Source organism: Tachypleus tridentatus, chromosome 9 (genome assembly GCF_004210375.1).
Source record: "Tachypleus tridentatus isolate NWPU-2018 chromosome 9, ASM421037v1, whole genome shotgun sequence".
NCBI classification, from domain to species: domain Eukaryota; kingdom Metazoa; phylum Arthropoda; class Merostomata; order Xiphosura; family Limulidae; genus Tachypleus; species Tachypleus tridentatus.
The window spans coordinates 136,612,072-136,629,754 of NC_134833.1; the positions used below are offsets into that span (position 1 = coordinate 136,612,072).

The window sequence follows — 17,683 nt, forward strand, 5'->3', positions numbered from 1 at the left end:
TCCCTTCTGAAGGTTTTTCTGAAAGAAAATGTAATATAAGAAAATGGGGTACAGGTGTTACACATGTTGAAGATTGCTGCTCAGAGTCTTCAAGACGTGGTCGTATACCTATTGAGTGTTTTTTCACTATTTTATTTAAATTCTTTGTTAGAGGATCCATAGAAAAAAAGGAAAATTTTGGTACCCACTGACTCCACCCACCATGGAGCCCTATGAAGGGACGCACAACAATGTAATGCAAGGAGATTGCAGCAATGCCAGGGTTTCGTGAGCACTATACCCAAACACCAGCATCAGATACAACGTCCACAACACCCGTTGAGAACTTCCAACACTGGTACTTGGTTGATTCTAGCCCAAGTGGACCAGCCGATTGACCCAAGGAGGGCCACCCAAAGGCCGCCCGTCTACAGGAATTCAAGGCCAAAGTGGTGTGTTAGGGTTGGACCACTCAACCACCAGGATCCTCTCCTCACCTTCATGGATCGCCACGCACAGCAAACACGCGAGTGAATGTTTAGGTCCCAGAGGAGGTAAACTAAAAGAGCAGAACCTTCCCTGGGAGCTCTCCTCACCACGTACAGGAATCCACGCCGAGGGGTTATGAAAAGGAGAACAGAATATTGCACACACAAAGGGCTGCATGAAGAAGTAAGACCAATCATGTATTAAAACTTACTTCTTTTAATTGAACACATTACATTGTATGTATGCAGTATCTATAGTTAAAATGAAGCAATATTCAACCTTACAGCATTAAATTTTATGGGAGGGTTTATGTCCCATCCATTCCAAAATGGCTTTCCATAGCAATGATACATAAAAAAAAAAAAGACTAGAAAATTAGGTGACTTTAGTGTAAACAAGTGCAGAACAGAAGTATCAGACAATTCTAGCAATCACAACTAAATACTTTTTATGTTTAAGTTCAAATTTATGTATGTTTAAATCCTAAAATTAAAGTAATGCTGTTCAAATTGAAACTGATAAGACCAAGACACTTTAAATGGCATTGAGCATACAGTAGATACAGCTCTTAAAATTAAAGATAAGGTATATAAAAAAAAAAAAAAGTGAAAAGTGCTTAGTTCAAAAATATATTAATCTGTAGGGAAACAAAATACAACAGCTTTTAGGTTTTACAGTCTTCTCTGCTCCTGGAAAACAACATGGTACTAAAAGTTGGGAAATCTTAATCTATAAAGCAATAATCCTCCAAGTTGACCAATCACACTCAAACAAAATTCCTGAAAACAAAACGTTTTGCTACACAACATTCTCAAATACTACTCTTTAACCCTTTCAGCACTGAATAACAACTTTTGATGTTTGGCATGGCGATGAATATATACGTTTGATACTTCAACTAATTACGGTATCAGTACTGAAAGCATGATATCTTGGCAATAACTCAACAAAAGTCCCTGAAATATTCAGTGATTGTACCCAATACTACATATGCTAAATTCAATACATGAGAATAACAGGAATAAAGGAAGGTCGCCTCCTGCACTGAGCCTTCAACTCGACTGAGGTCACTAACCATGCTGAAAGGGTTAAGATGATCCTCACCCCTCCAAGCTTATGTTATGAAATGTACTTGACAACATTTTGTTCCCATAACAAGTCCATATTTGTATCAACAGATTTAAGTTAGTAAAATATCACAAGCAGAACTAACAAGTAGTATAGAAAATTTTAAAACAAAAGCATTAAAAATAAAAAGTAACATTAGGCTAGTCTTAATAAGTAATGAATTGAAAAACAGTATTTGTAGAAAAGTTTAAAAGTAGCACTTCTGAATAAGAATAAGTATTGAATGAATAAACATCCAGGATCACTGTTATATTGCTTAAAAATGATTCTGCTCTCAAGTAAACCTAACACTTTGGGTTAATGCAATGACTTTTTTTAAGGATGTACATTTTTGTTTGTTGTTGCAATTGATAATGTTAGATTAACATTCAAACATTTCTTTTCTCATTGTACACAATTATCTCAATTACCAGTTTTCACACAGGATGTGCATGGTGTATTTCTTGATTTAGGTTGATAGATGATTTAACCCTGTAAAAGAAATGCCTATCTTTGGAAAGTGCTTAGATTGTCCTATTCCTTAATTTGTATATTGTTCTCCAAGATTATATGGAGGAGCAAGATTTTTGGATTCTGTCAAGACAGTTTAAAATCAGTATTTTTTGTATGAAATACACTTGATTTTTTTTAAATGTATATTATATGAAGTTCTATGTCTATACAGTTTTCACAGATATTATTCAATAACAAAAAAAAAACTATGTGCCATACTCACAAACATTTAGTTATTGTTTAAAACTCTGCACAGTTCAGATAGTCTCACACTGCTTAAATGATCAATATTTAATTATACCAGTAATTAAAAAAAAAGGAACTTTTTGAATAAACAATTTGAATAACTTTTGCATTTTTCTAAGGTATCATACTAACATGAAATATTATGAAGTTAAAACATATCAAATGTAACTAATAAAAGAGAATCAAACATCAGGAACAAGACAAAGCAAATATGATTTTATTCATAAGCTTCATATTACATACGAAAATATTTATAATGTTAGAATTAAATTGGGTAAATGTGTGTGTAACTAACTAATTAACAGAAAGCACACCAAACAACTCACAACAACAGTTACAAAGTGCTGCAACCTCATGTACTTTGCACAAAAGACAAAGACATGAAAAATAGAGGACTATTTAAATTGTAAAAGAACCATAACAGTAAGATTTTATATATCTTAAGTACTGTACAAACACTAAGTTAGTGTGTTAAATGACAAAGAAAAAATGCATTAAGTTACAATAACAAACAGCTTCTGACACTGAACTTTTATTACAATAAACTTATCTTTAAATTTTGTGTTGCAGATTAAATTTTTTCATTGTTTTTCTCCACATGGTGAAAGATCTTAAAATTAAAACTACCAATTTACTTACTCTTCTAATAATCTTTTTTTAATTGTCATTAACTTAATTTGAAAACAAACAAAACCATTTTTTGTAAGGAAATACTACTAATATCAATTTTTTTAAAGAAAAAATATAGTACCTTTAATACATAAAATCTCTTGATATCAAATCTTCATTATTATAAAGTATTCATTTCTATAAGAATTGTTACTTCAGTTATTACCATGCTATAATTCTGTTGAACCTTCTGGGAAGGATTTAGACATACGAAATACTTATTAGGTCATTAACCTTATCAATATATTGTTTGGTTATTAATATTTTGGTGTATGTCAAGTTAAAGTTCCAATTAATTCTAGAACACTGTAAATCAGACACGTATACAAAACATTAAGCACGAATCTAAATATTTCTATGTGATACACTATCGTAAAAATGTACATGCTTTAATATATTTTCTGATGATGCAATCTTTCAAAACACCTATAAAAGTTTGTGTACAGTTTTTGATGTTAACAATATTCATCCAATAAATCTTCTTCAATTGTGAAATTCAAACATACGGTTATGCTCAAGGTATCAATAAACAGAACAAATATGAAATATTGCCTAAAAAAAGTTACATAGTTACAGATAAACAACTGAAACATTCTATACAAGCGAAAAATGTCCATTCTTGAACAGTAACCTTATTTATTAACTTGCTTCTTAAAAATTAACAAACAGTTATCAGTTTTAATCTTGGCATTTTTCTATTATAGAATACATTTATCACGAGATTTTAATTAATAAATAACTACTACATTATTAAGAATTTATTTTAATAGTTAATTTACCCTCCCCCCCTATAAAAGGTGAAATTGCAGCTTTCAATACCCAAATATTACACAGTCACAGCATTGTGACAAAAGATAAATCAAAATGTAACTATGTTAACACTACTCCTCAGAAGACAAGGAACAAACTTGGAATACAAGACAAAAATGTATCTAAACCAAAAATATTTTTTCATAGGGTTCATAAGTTCTATTATTTTAAGTAATTTGGTTTGTAGAACTTGCAACACAATATAGCTATAGTAACTTGTAATTTATTGCTTGTACATCAATCATTATCACAAATTACTAGATTTTGAAACTTTGATATTTCTACATATTTTATAAACATCTTTATCAAGGACATTACTGCAGTAATAGTCTTACAACATGAAAATAAAAATCAATTTTTAAGTAAACCTTCTGACAAACATTCTTAACAATGCATTTATTATTGAAGTGTTAAAGTAACTATTGCCAAATTATTCAATCACTATAACCAATGTCCCAACCATTAAAGAATATGTACAACATTAACAACTTATTAGTACTATTGATTAAATACCAAAATAATGGGTAAATGTTCATAACTGCATGTTAATTATTAGCAAAAGTTTAAACTCTTGATATTTATATTTCACAAATCCTCTACAAACAGAGCTTATGATGCTAACAGTTTTAACCATTAATAATGAATCGTATGCCACAATAATACTGGATCAAACATCTCTCAGTGGGTTTCATGCTTCCATACCAGAAAAAAAAAAGTAGTATATGAAAATTGCTCTCTAGAAATAGTTTTAGTTCCCATTTTTCATAAATGACAAACAGTTTTACTTTCAGAAAGTTAATTTTTAATTTGAATACCGTACTTACAAAATTGAAAGAACCAATATTTCAAGCTAGTCTCATAACTACACAACTTAACCTATAGCAAGAAAATTATGTGAATAAGCACTGAAACATTTTTATTACACAGAAGCTATTTAGATTACATTGGTAACTTTATCAGAATCTGTTCCACTGACTATTTCTCCAATTTTAAAAGACTTAGAGAAATATTTAAACTTTAGCAGATTTTGAAACTTTAAGATATCATGATGCCACACCTAGTCTTTAGAACGGTCACGAATTTTGCGTAGCAATCTCATTTTTGAAAATACGGCCGCACACACATACATACAACAACTGACATTAAATACCATCCAAATTTTGTTTTATTTCTTTCTGAAGCTGCAGTGGTGTTCGTATTTCCTCATAAAAAATCAATTCGAACAAGAACAGAAGGCAAAAATAGTACATATGATAGTCTTTTGCATGATACATCTCTTAAAACTTCAAACCTTTAGTTGACATATATTTCACGAAATTTTAACAAAGACCAGATTCAATTTCAATATTTTTTTTCCTTTTAGCTGTTATCAGTTCCATTAACTCCTTCACTTCATTAACTTCTTGCAATTACGTTAATCTTATATCATTCGATTGACGCTGTTGCTAAAATGTTAGACTACACCTTAGGCCTAGCCTTCCTTTCCAGCTGTCCGCGCATTTAGTAACTTGTTGCTGCTCTTTTTCTTGAATAACATCCAAGACAGGCACATATTCCTAATATTCCTATTACTAGTCCTAATATCAAAGCCAATGCATCTCCAGCATCAAATCCTGCCGCTGACACAGTTTCGAAAATAGCAGAAAAACAAATCACAAATACCACCCACAACACCGCCATCTTGAATACGAAATAACTTTGCTAAAGATTATTCAAAAGCGCGTGATATATAGCAGTTGTACACAGCGTCACGTCACTTATTTATTTACAATATTTAACTTAAAACCTATTTTTGCAGATGTTTATTATTAAAGTTATAAGTGTATTTTTTTGTGATTTTAAAATAAGTTTCTACTTAAATTGATTAACATTAACGATTAAGTGATAGATTGTTTAGACAGAAGATTAATGAAGAGATACACTGGAATGGCGGCACCTGTTGTTATACAAAAATAAAAGTCTTCCGAAACGTCGTTTTCCACACTTGTGCTTTTTCTAAAAGAGGCAGTTGCCGTTCATTCCAGTGTACTCATAAAAAATTTCATAACAATTTACATTTTGAGTCCATCTCACGTAGTGGCTTTGTGCGAAATTCCAAAACAACAACAACAACAACCATCTCACGTGAAAAACTAATGGTTTTTACATTCGCTTTCTCATTACTTCTCACCTATCCTAGTCTTCTTGATGCACTCTGATATCGGACAAAAGGTCTCGTCGGCACTCAATATGGAAAATCTAATGTTACTAACATATTATTATATATTGTTTGCTTTTACTCATGAGTTCTCAGAATAACTAATTTGTTTTTCTTCTGTTAGTGCTATCGTTAACTGCTCTATCCCCCCTCCAACTTTTGTTTCTTGTCCTAAGCAAGCTGCTATTGAAGACTTCCTGGACAATATTCTCGTTTCTATAAACACTCAATACATTATATAAAAATACAGAATACATTCATCATATATTACAAATACAATTAGAAATATCCACATGCATTACAGTACTTATAGAATGGATAATTATATGCATGAGAGATAATACAAAAACAAACCAACTAAACTTTCCAAATATTGTCAACGTTTGATATGAACATTTAGCATTAAATAATAAAACGCCCTTCACAAAAGACAATAGCTTCAGCACATACATTTAAGTTGATGAAGTGTGAAAGACAAAAATCTCTTTAATAGCGAATCAAGACACCTTTGCAAAGAACAAGACATAATAACATTAAAATTATATAAAAAGAACAGAGGTATGCTATGATATTTATACTTCACTTAAATTAAAGAAAATACACGAAACTCGCATTCATATTGAATACACATCACAAGAATTTGGTGTCTGTTACTAAACGTTTTTTATCGATTTTATTTTTGAACATGGTAGTCGTAATCCTCGAACTTTCTGCTAACTAAACTTAGTTATTGTGTCATAGCACGACTTTTTTTCTGGATTGCATAAATGTAGCTCTGGATTCACTTGTGGAGTCAGATTTTATTTTATTTATTTATAGAGATTATTTTAACTTATATCAGACTATAGGTTGGAGTTGTAAAGAGACAAGTTGTAAAATCTTCAGGGTTAGAAGCTTTAGGCACTGCTTTTAATATATTTACAAAGATGTAGATAAATGAATGCTTAGTAGTAATCAGTACCCTCATATATTTGGACAACAACTTTGTCAACATTTCGATAAAATGTTTTCTTTAAGATCCGCGCCTTGCATAGAATATTCCAAAAAGAAAACACAATTATAGTGAATAATGTGTTTACTGAGTAGGTCCAAATTTCGTTACTAGTTTAAGGTATCTTCTTATTCTCCATTTTATCCTGAAACTGACTCTATGGCTACATTTTTGTTCAGGTTCTCTAAGCTTTGCTAAAAATAAAAATATATTATATATTTGTCAGCAGTAAAAAACAAACAAACAATGCATAGTAGAAAAAACGGTGGATAGAAGTAATTCGACTGAACCAGACTTTGATGATTGTGAAAAGGATAAATTCGTTATAGCTTTGAGTGGATTCTCTCTTTCTTTATGGATGATAACAAAGTTGCCCATTTTATTATGCCATCATAACCATCTTCAGCTTTTTCTAAATTTACTGCTTGCAGTAATTCATAAAAGTACACATCTTTTAATTTTATTATTGTGAATATTTATGGATAATTTTGGCAGTAGTAATAAGCAGTAGACAGGAAATTTTCTTTCACATTTATTGAAGTAATACAAGACAATGGAAGCCATTATATTTCTTCTGAAACTTGAATGGAAAAAGTGGGTGAGTTTTTGAACAGAAGAAAAGCCAAATAAATCAAATGGAGGATCTCTGCACCCCATGAGAATTCGACAGTAGTGGAAGGATTTAGGTAAAATGGCTGAATTAGTTGACAAGTAATTGTTGTCAGTGACTGCCCAAGGTGGCTACGAGTGGATTGTTCTATGCAAACTGTGTGGTCTGCGCATCCGCTAGTGCTCGTAACGAACATATTTCTGCATAATAGCTGCAAGTGCATTCGCCATGAATGACATACGTAAATTCCATTCGTATCCAGGTGACCTTCTTCTAGTAAGGATCTGGTCAGGGCCTAATTCACCGTAACATTCCAAACTTACTTTGCTAAATGAGCTTCTGATCTAACTTTTCAGTCCCAGTTTATTATAAAGCCATACGTCTTGTGAACTGTTTAAAAATCTACTGCACTCATGAAAGGACTAGAGTAAAGACTCATCCAAATACACAATAATTAGAACTTCTGAATGAAAGTAAAGAATAGCATATAATAACATATGAACCATGTTATATCTACTATATTCAATACCGACGATGCCTTTTGTTCAACACCAGGGTTTTTCAGACCAGTTGGAATATATCAGACACAGTAGTGGCTGAGATGTTAGTTACATAAGCAAACTGCTTGACAAAAATTGTTACGACGTGAATTGGATTAAATAGATGAGAGGCAGCAAGTTTATGTGTTATCTGGCACTGATTATGTAATATATTTTTTCTAGAAAGCACAGGAAAGGGTATACCAGGGATAGATTCTGGAGGAGAACCTGATTAAATCAATCACTTCATAAAGGAAGATATTTTGTCAGAACAGCACAATTCAGTGAGAGGATCTGCATCTTTGTATATATTGTAATTGTCTTCAATTTGACGTTCATATGCATTTTATTTTTAAAAATACGTATAGAAAAAGAAAGATTGTGCCTATAAGGCAAAATAAATCTTGAATATTGTTTCCCAAACACATATTGGTTTGCTTTCTTGACAACAGATTTTGGGGGACATATCAATGTGTAATGAGATTTTCGAAAAACATTAGGGGCTGAATTGGGTAAATTTACGGTTCAGAAAGTGATGAATGAGACTGAATAATAGTTTTGGGCAAATGACTAGAAAAAAGGATTCTATGGCATTGTCAGAATTGACGTGTGTATGATTGTGTAGTTTGGATTATATATTTGTTTCAGCTTTAAAAGTTATTTGACTCTTTTTTTGGATTTAGAAACAGCACGTACATAGAAATTTGGTATTGTTCGTGCTATGTATATCCAGAATCACTTGTTCTGTTGTGCTAGTATGTTCTTCATAACGTTGTATTCATCTAGCTCGTAACGTTCCATTAAGTCTAAAGTAATATTATATGTATTTTTTCTGCATAGGGATGCTGTTATTTTCAGCCTTTGCAGGAGTGGTAGTGAGCACAGTCTCTTCTTTGTAATTGTCTTTCTGATATTTTTGCTCTTACGATCTAGCATTAACAGTCCCATCTCCAACATCATAAAGAGAAATGTTAATAATTTAGTTTTCATTTTGGTGCAAATGTGCAAATACATTTTAAAATTTAAATTTCTGTAATATCACATTTAGTGGAATACAACAAATTTCTTATTTCAGGTACTTTCAAAAGAAGACTACTAGTTGGTGATTGAGAAACAGTTTTGTCATTAGTGGAACTATTCTACTCCATCAGTATTACCTAAGAAAACATCTACTATTGCATGCACCAAAATTGTTTTCCAAATACAAGGAAACATAGTGTTGTATATATGCGCTTTGATAGATGCCAACTATAATTTGGCATACAGTATGTCGATATTGGAAGCCAGAGAAGGATATCAAACAGTAACATTTTCAGAAGCCGCTTTCTTCCAAAGGTCTTACTTCAGAAGTTGTTCAATGTACCTAAGGACCGGCTATTGCCGAGGATAGGTGAATTTTCAGAATTTGTTTTTTAGAAGTAACCGCTTTTCACTTCTGAAATAAACTATGAAAAGTTTCTATGAATCTGACGTAAAGGGATACGAGTGAAAGTCTTTAACTACAAGTTGTTTCACGTTCACAGAATTGCTGCAAACGTGCTCTGTATTTTATCTTCTGTCTTCAGAGTTGTATGGAATCATTATAACTACAGCCGGATAGGAGACCTAGAACAAACAAAGTAGCAAGATGAATTTATATATAGAAATCTTTGCCACTGAAGACCTCGAGACCGAGGATACCTTTTATGGTGCATTGAAAGAAAATGTTACTCCAATGAAGTTGCCCAAGGATCCGAGTCAAAAAACCTCATCTAAATACTTTTGTGAAATTTTTGTAAGCTACTTTTTAATTGCCAATACGATTATATTTAAATCTAAATGATTATTTCACAGAGAAGTGAGGCCCGGCATGGCCAAGTGGTTAATGACTCGACTCCTAATCTTAGGGTCGCCGGTTCGATACCTCGTAGCACCAAACATGCTCGTCCTTTTAGCCGTGGGACATTATAAAATAACGGCGAATCCCACTATTCGTTGGTAAAAGAATAGCCCAAGAGTTGACTGTGGGTGATGATGACTAGCTGCCTTCTCTCTAGTCTTGCACTATTAAATTAGGGGCAGATAACCATCGTGTAGCTTCGCGAGAAATTCAGAAAACAAACAAAACTTTCCACTATTTTTATTCATTACAAATAAGGCTCGGCGTGGTCAGGTATATAAGGCACTTGACTCTCAATCTGTGGGTTGCAAGTTCAAATCCCCCTCACACCAAACATGGTCGCCCTTTCAGCCGTGAGAGCGTTATAATGTACAGTCAATCTCACTATTCTTTAGTAAAAGAGTTGACGGTGGGTGGTGATGACTAGCTACCTTCCCTCTTATCTTACGTTTTTAAATTAGGGACGCTAGCGCAGATATCCTTGGTGTAGCTATGCACGAAATTCAAAACAAACAAACTTTGCACATAAGTCTAACAATAATTTTTAATACAGCTGCGCTATTGTTAATGCAAGTGTGATACTTTAAAAAGCGCCATATTTTCTTTAGAAACATAACTGTTTAGTTTGAAAAAGTTTTTAAGTATTCAAAATTTCACATATAGGAAACCTGCTTCGAGTAGTAATGACCTTATTTTTTTGTGTTGGTTGAAGGTCAACTTATGTTGACTTATTACTTATTTTTGGATATTTTATCCACTCTTTCTGGAGACGTTGCTGTATTTAAACGAAAAAATGCCTGAAAGATAAGCTTTCCACATATTCACTTATTGGACGATAAATGATATTAGTAACAACAGTATTCCAAGTAGATTGACATTTATATATATATAACGATACATTATCCCATTCTCCAGTAGAATCGCTGCAAAATATCTACAAATTTCTTTATAACAGATTGAGAACTTAAACCTTTCGAACTTTTTGATGACGAGAAACTCACTTGAAATAAAAATGTATCTCATAACGGCTGTTATGCGTATTAACACTTTCATTGATAAGGAGAGAACAACATTTCGACCTTTCTAGATATACTCTCGAAATTTTGTTTTTTTTTGAAAAAGCTACTCGAGGGCTATTTGTGCTAGCCGTCCCTAATTTAGCAGTATAAGACTAGAGGGAGGGCAGCTAGTTATCACCACCCACCGCCAACTCTTGGGCTACTCTTTTACCAACGAATAGTGGGATTGACCGTCACATTATACGCCCCCACGGCTGGGAGGGCGAGTATGTTTAGCGCGCCTTACGCGCTTGGCCATGCCAGGCCCAACGTATAAACAGAATTTTATTGAAAATAAGAATAATTGTATTCATCAATATTTTTTTCATAGATTGCTCTCGATATCCATTTAGATTTTGTCACTACAATTAGACATTGCTATAATGAACACAACTTTTCACAGCATTAATATTTTTCTCATGCGCTAAGTTTGTTGCGCAAATTGAAGGTTATATCCCACAATGAATATAAAACAGCTAAATCATCTTTCGTATTTTAAAAGAATAATTTCTAGAACTCATAATAGTTTTGAAAAAGGAATTTCATCACATTTTTAATGCATTAATTTCCTTTGCCTTGTTTTTGTCCCATATACTTATACTGTATGAAAAATTCATATGTGAAAAGTCATTTTCTAAATTATTTTACAGTAAAGCGTGAAAACTTATTACACGATGAATATGTTAATTTATTTACAAAAAAGAATATTATAAAAATGGTGGATTATATTAAAATAATTTAAAGTTCTCACGTGATTATTATGCTTAATCAACAGGCTGGATGTACTGTGAGGTAATTGAAAAGTGTTACAAGTAGTATTTCTGGAGTGTTTAGGTTTCTGTTTCTGATTAGCAATTATACGTGAACAACAATCGAACGTGTTAGCTTAGGTACTGAAAATGGCCACGCCTGGCCTGGATAAACAATCCGAGCAGGCCGGTACAGAAATCATGTACCTCTGATAAGTTTATCCCTGAAAGTGAAAATGACAATATTGAAGGCGAAGAAGTTCCTCTGAATACAAGTTGGACGTTTTGGATCGATAAGTAAGAGTTAAACTTTGTTTGTATCGATGTAATAAAATAATAAGTAGGCTTAGTGTCAGAACTTTGTTTTGACTTTCAGTTGGCTATTAATACTACTAATAGTAATATATTAATAGCCATATTACTTGGTAACGCTTCTCCGTGGCTTGGGATTTAATATTGCTGTTAATTTGAATATTGTAATTCATGCAGACTAATTCTAATGTTCGATTGACTTGCTTATGTATAAACTGTTTAATTGTGGATGTGCTGGCTAACTTTTAGTGTAATTCTCTAATTGTATATAGTTATACATACATTGTTTATTAATAACACTACTGTAGTAATGACAGTATGTTGCTGTTATAAAGAAAGACATATCCCTGGTTTTAGAAGGCTACGTGAATGACCTTTCCTGTAATTAAATTATAATTGTTCTGTAATGTTTTCTACTCTCTTTTTTTCTTTTTTTTATGAAATATATGGTATTATTGTATTATGTGGTAAATCATAATAAAGACTAGTAAACAGCATTGTGGTTAATGGTAGTACATGAATAAATGTGGAGTTTATACAGTATAATAGACAGACCTGTGTTATGTTAATGAATTGTAGGCTTGATTTGAGTCGTTTAGTAGGCTTGAAAAGATAAGTCATTCCTGTCTAATGCATTTAAGCCTTTTAGTGCTTGTCATGTGGAATGAGATGAACAAGATATTTACATAGTTGAGGACTGTTCATAAAGTATAATGATAGTTGTTTGTAGAAAAAGGAACGATAGACTAAGAGGTAGCTTACCAGGTGCTAATGTACAGGTGTTATAGATCATCTTGACTATTTAATTGCTAGTTCTGAAGAACCTTCTCCCTGTTGTTTGTAGTGCACATAAGAGTGAATTGTGTTTGGAAGTGTTGCCAGAATAACTGTTTTAAAGAGTTTGAATAACACTTTTAGTTTTAATGTTAGAAATGTGCCTGGCCACTTTGGAAGTGCTCTCTCTGACTACTATGTAGAGGTAAAATACTTCAAAATATCCAAGACTTTGAGCAACATATGGGATAATTTTCAGGTTAAAAGTGATTTATATGTTAAAAATGGATTATATTTAATTGGATCAGATAGCAGGATTTTGGGAAAGAGCTAAATAATTTATTTTAAAGATAGTGTTAAAATAAACTTGTATAGTAGTGCAGGAGTTTGAGGAATAGGGAATGAAAAAATTAATTAATTAATAGGATAGTTAGAGAAATGAAAGTTCTGAAACAGAAAATTGATAATTAAATTATTTCTTTTTAAAGATAAGAGTGCATTTGACTTTAAAAGTTATACCAGATAAAAGAATTAGTGTGCTTATTAGCATTCTAAGTTTCTAACTGTAAGAATGGATGAGTTTGAGGTCCTGTTTGAATTAAAAATTTATAAGCCAGTTAGTGTTGCTCCTTTAGTGGAAAATGCTTGGTCTGATAAGGTGTTAAGACCAACATAGGTTCACAAAAAAAAATCTTCTGGCATTAATTTAACTTTTCCAAGGATGTTTCTTTCTATCTGGATGGTGTAAGTAATGTAGTCATGGTATACATGTACTCAGGTTTTTATAAAGGTTGTTTATAAGGAGCAAAATAAAATGTTAGCTGAGAAAATCAGTCTGAAGTGAGGAAAGGCTAGAAATGTGCTAGTAGATTGTACCTGTTAGGTGAGAGAATGTAAGATATTGTTTTACATATGGAGTTCAGTCAAGCTGGGCATTCTTACTTGCTAGATACCTAAGAATCATCTACAAATGTTGCTAATATATTAATTGTATTGAGTTATCAAAAATAACTTGGATCAGTGTGCTAGTAGGACATATAAACAGTTATGCCATGTTCTTAAGAGTTTTTATACTTTGGGGTATCCTGTAAACTTGTATATAGTATGCTATGTAGTACATCAATTTTTCTGAGGCTCTTTAGAAATAATCAAAAATGGACTAAATACTTTTTTATACAACTCATTATACTATGTTCTGAGGCATCATATATCAGGTAAATAATCTTTAATTAGTGTAAGTGTAATACAATGCATTTGAGTTTTTATAATTTGGAAAATATATTTGATTTATAAAGGAAAACTCACTACTAGAATTACTGAAGAAAGGAATCTTAGCATAGTAGTGGATAAATTGCCTAAGCCATTAAGATAGTGCTTGTTTCTTAGTAGCAGAGCTATTAGAATTGTAGTTTATAATGATGTAAAGTGAAACAAGAATACTTCTATACAAATATCATGTAGACCTCACTTGGAATATTATGCACAATTTGATTGCATCTGAGTAAATGTATTGACTTTCAGAAATCTTCCAAAGGAAGACTACTAAGATGATTCTGGGTATGGGAGAGTTATGGAATAGGCTAAGATTTCTTGTGTTGTTTAGTTAATTGGAAGGATTATCTTATGTGAATACATCTATTTTTTCTCTTGATAAAAGAGTAAGAGGTGATCTTATGGACCTTTTTATAAGGTATCCTTGAGAATGGCAAGATAGACCTCTTGTATTTTTCTTTTTATTTTGAAGACAACACAATGAGAAGACAAGTTTTTAAAAATTTAAATACTGACTTGTGGAATGAGTTGGCTTCCATTACCGATGAAACTAGCACTTCACAAAAGTTTGAAAGTGGAATCAATTTCCTAAAAAATGAAAGTTGGGTTCAGATTGCTTTTTTTCTTAAAAAGCAGATTTGCAGGAACAAGTTTGAAAGACTGAATTGTCTATGTTTTGTAACAGATTTGTTATTAGTGTTTTTTAATTTAATGTTGTAATTCTATAATGTTTCTTTTTTTATGGTTTCATAAAACCTTTTCTAATGCTTCATTCAAAGACATGCAAACGTACCTCCTTACTTCTAAACTTTAGATTTTTATCTGAATGCAACTAGATTTTAAAAGTAATAATAAAAAAAAAAAAAAAAAACTCCTCTTAGGAAGGCAAGATTGAAAATAACATTTGATATTTTAGTTACTTTGTTTTTGGAAGGTAGTGTTGATGCTTCCAGAAACTAAAGAATTTAACACCAGATAAAACAAAAAGCTTTGTTACATGATTCTTTTCATTCTTAAAACTTCAGAATGGTAAATATCTCAATTGGAATATCTTTTTATGTAGGTCAGAGCGGGGAGTATCAGCTGCAGAATATCAAGCCAATCTGAAAATGATTTATACAGTTTCCACAGTTCAGGCAAGGCTGTTTTGTGTTTAATGTGAAAATGTTTAAAATTGTGATAAATATTTTATAAAAATTATGTAGGATAAAGTCTTAATGCATTAAATGAAATAATTCTGTAGTAATATGCATTTTTAATTATATTTATGCCATTGAAATCCACATAATCCTGAAGCATAATATATTTCTATTGTGTAATTTTGCAGTATCATTTTAAAATGAATTATAATAGATAGATAGTAGTAAACTGGCTCATTTTAAGAACATTTTAAACTCAAATATGTAGTATTCCTGTTGCATTGGAGGGGGAAGGGAATTTCCTTTTTAAAATTAGTATACTTCCAACTTTGGTTGACTATTTACAACAGCAAACTTAGCAATTCTAATACCTGAGTATTAAAATATAAATTTTATTTTTTGTGGTAACAAAATAGTGCTGTGTGGACACTTGTACATCTGTCATTTTAATTATGGGATATTTCTGGTACTCAATTTGTGTATCTTGTATTAAAATGATTTTGGACTATCACTGTTGTTATGGTCTATATTACTTGTGGTTATGTTTAGTCTGATAACTGTACATCTTAACAAAAGCTCTTTAGCATAGTTTCCACTGATAAAGGCTCGGTGTAAGACTCGTCAAAAGTGTACCACCCCTGCCAGAAGGCCAACAATGAGTAGTAGAGCAATGGCAACAGTTATGAACATTTCTGTAGAATGTTACAGAATTACACATATTTTAACTTTAGCAAATCTATGGTAATAATGAAGGGAATAGTCTTTTTTTGTATACTTTGATAGATTGTTTAGACAGAAGTTTCACTATGAAACTAAGTTGAATGGATGGCAACTGCCAAGGCCTGGCATGGCCAAGCGCATAAGGCGTGCGACTCGTAATCTGAGGGTCACGGGTTTGTGCCTGCATCGCTAAACATGCTCGCCTTCCCAGCCATGGGGGTGTATAATGTGACGGTCAATCCCACTATTCGTTGGTAAGAGTAGCCCAAGAGTTGGCGGTGGGTGGTGATGACTAGCTGCCTTCCCTCTAGTCTTACACTGCTAAATTAGGGATGGCTAGTACAGATAGCCCTCGAGTAGCTTTGTGCGAAATTCCAAAAACAACGGCAACTGCCTGTTGTTGAAATACAAAGGCAGAGGAAGATGTTTTGAAAGCTTTGTTTTCAGTTCAGTATGAGTATATTGGCCTGTCTTTATAGTATTTTGGAGGATTAGGGAGAGCTTGTTAAAATTGGTTAGTTTTTCTGTTTATGATTGGTGGAAACACTTCCTGTACATTAAAAAAACAACCATAGGTTAGTGATCTCCAATCTGGAACCTCTGTTTAGTATAGGGAAGGTTATATTGTGTTAAGGTAACATGATTCTTTAAATTTTCTTTTCCTTTAGAATTTGTCTGTGCTGATTATTCTTGTGTGTTCCTAGTTTCTCTGGTTGATGTAGTATGTCCTTCAAAATCTTAATTTTATTTGTCCATAAGTTTTGTACTGTTTACTTTCTTGTATTCCTGTTGCTAGTCTTCCCATTTCTCCAATGAATGTTCCGATGTAGAAATGCAGAATTTTATAAATACCATTTTTGTGTTTTCTCATTGGTAGACTTGTTTTTAGATCAGAATGGATCTTAATGTTTCCAGTTTTCCACTAGACATCTATGTTAAATGTCTTGGCTCTTCGTTTGAGATTTTCACTAAATATTTGCAAGTAGGAAGGTAAATTTGTAGTAGAAATGCTTTCCTTTTTTTTTTTTTTGTTGCAGTCTCCTTTCAAATTTTTGAAGAGATGTGTAACCATTCTGTTTTAAAGCACTTTATGATCTCTTGGGCTTCTATATGTATTATTACAATTTTTTTTTTTTTTCTCTTGTTTAGGCATTTGATTACATCATTTGTTTCTCATTGAGATTAGATAATAGGACTGGAAGCTTAAGTATCTGTGTGGGTGGGTTTTCTGTATACAATTGTGGTGTTTTTCTCTCTTGTCTGCTGAAATGTTAATTAGTAGGCTGTTTTGTTCCTTGTTCTCTGAAGTGAATTCTTGTTTATATAATTAACATGATTTAGGAAGGCTAAGTTTGTGATCATGGGTCTAAATAATGGTGTCATCAACATAATACCTGTTCAATGTGTATGAGATGGCTTTTGTAAGTCTTCCACAAGAATATCTGCTAGGATTGGAGAATGGTAATCACATAGCTAGATGTCTATTTGTTCAGAAAATTCCTCATTAGTTCTGTGTTGGTGTTTATTTTCATTTCAGTTCTCTTTAGTAGAAAGTTGTCATTGTCTGGTTTGAAGAGTTTTTGAGATTTGAACATTGGTAAATAGATATGACAATAGACTGTCTTGAATA

The 17,683-nt window shown here is 32.2% G+C and overlaps 1 protein-coding gene across 1 annotated transcript in view; it reads left to right on the plus strand.

Moving 5' to 3' along the window:
- The first annotated feature begins 11,869 nt into the window (after positions 1-11,869).
- LOC143226450 (eukaryotic translation initiation factor 4E type 3-like) overlaps positions 11,870-17,683 on the plus strand; it is a 33,281-nt gene continuing 27,467 nt past the window's right edge. The window contains exons 1-2 of the mRNA XM_076457435.1: positions 11,870-12,133; positions 15,258-15,330. Coding sequence (XP_076313550.1) covers positions 15,304-15,330 — 27 coding nt within the window. The 5' untranslated portion in view covers positions 11,870-12,133; positions 15,258-15,303. The remainder of the gene's footprint in view (positions 12,134-15,257; positions 15,331-17,683) is intronic.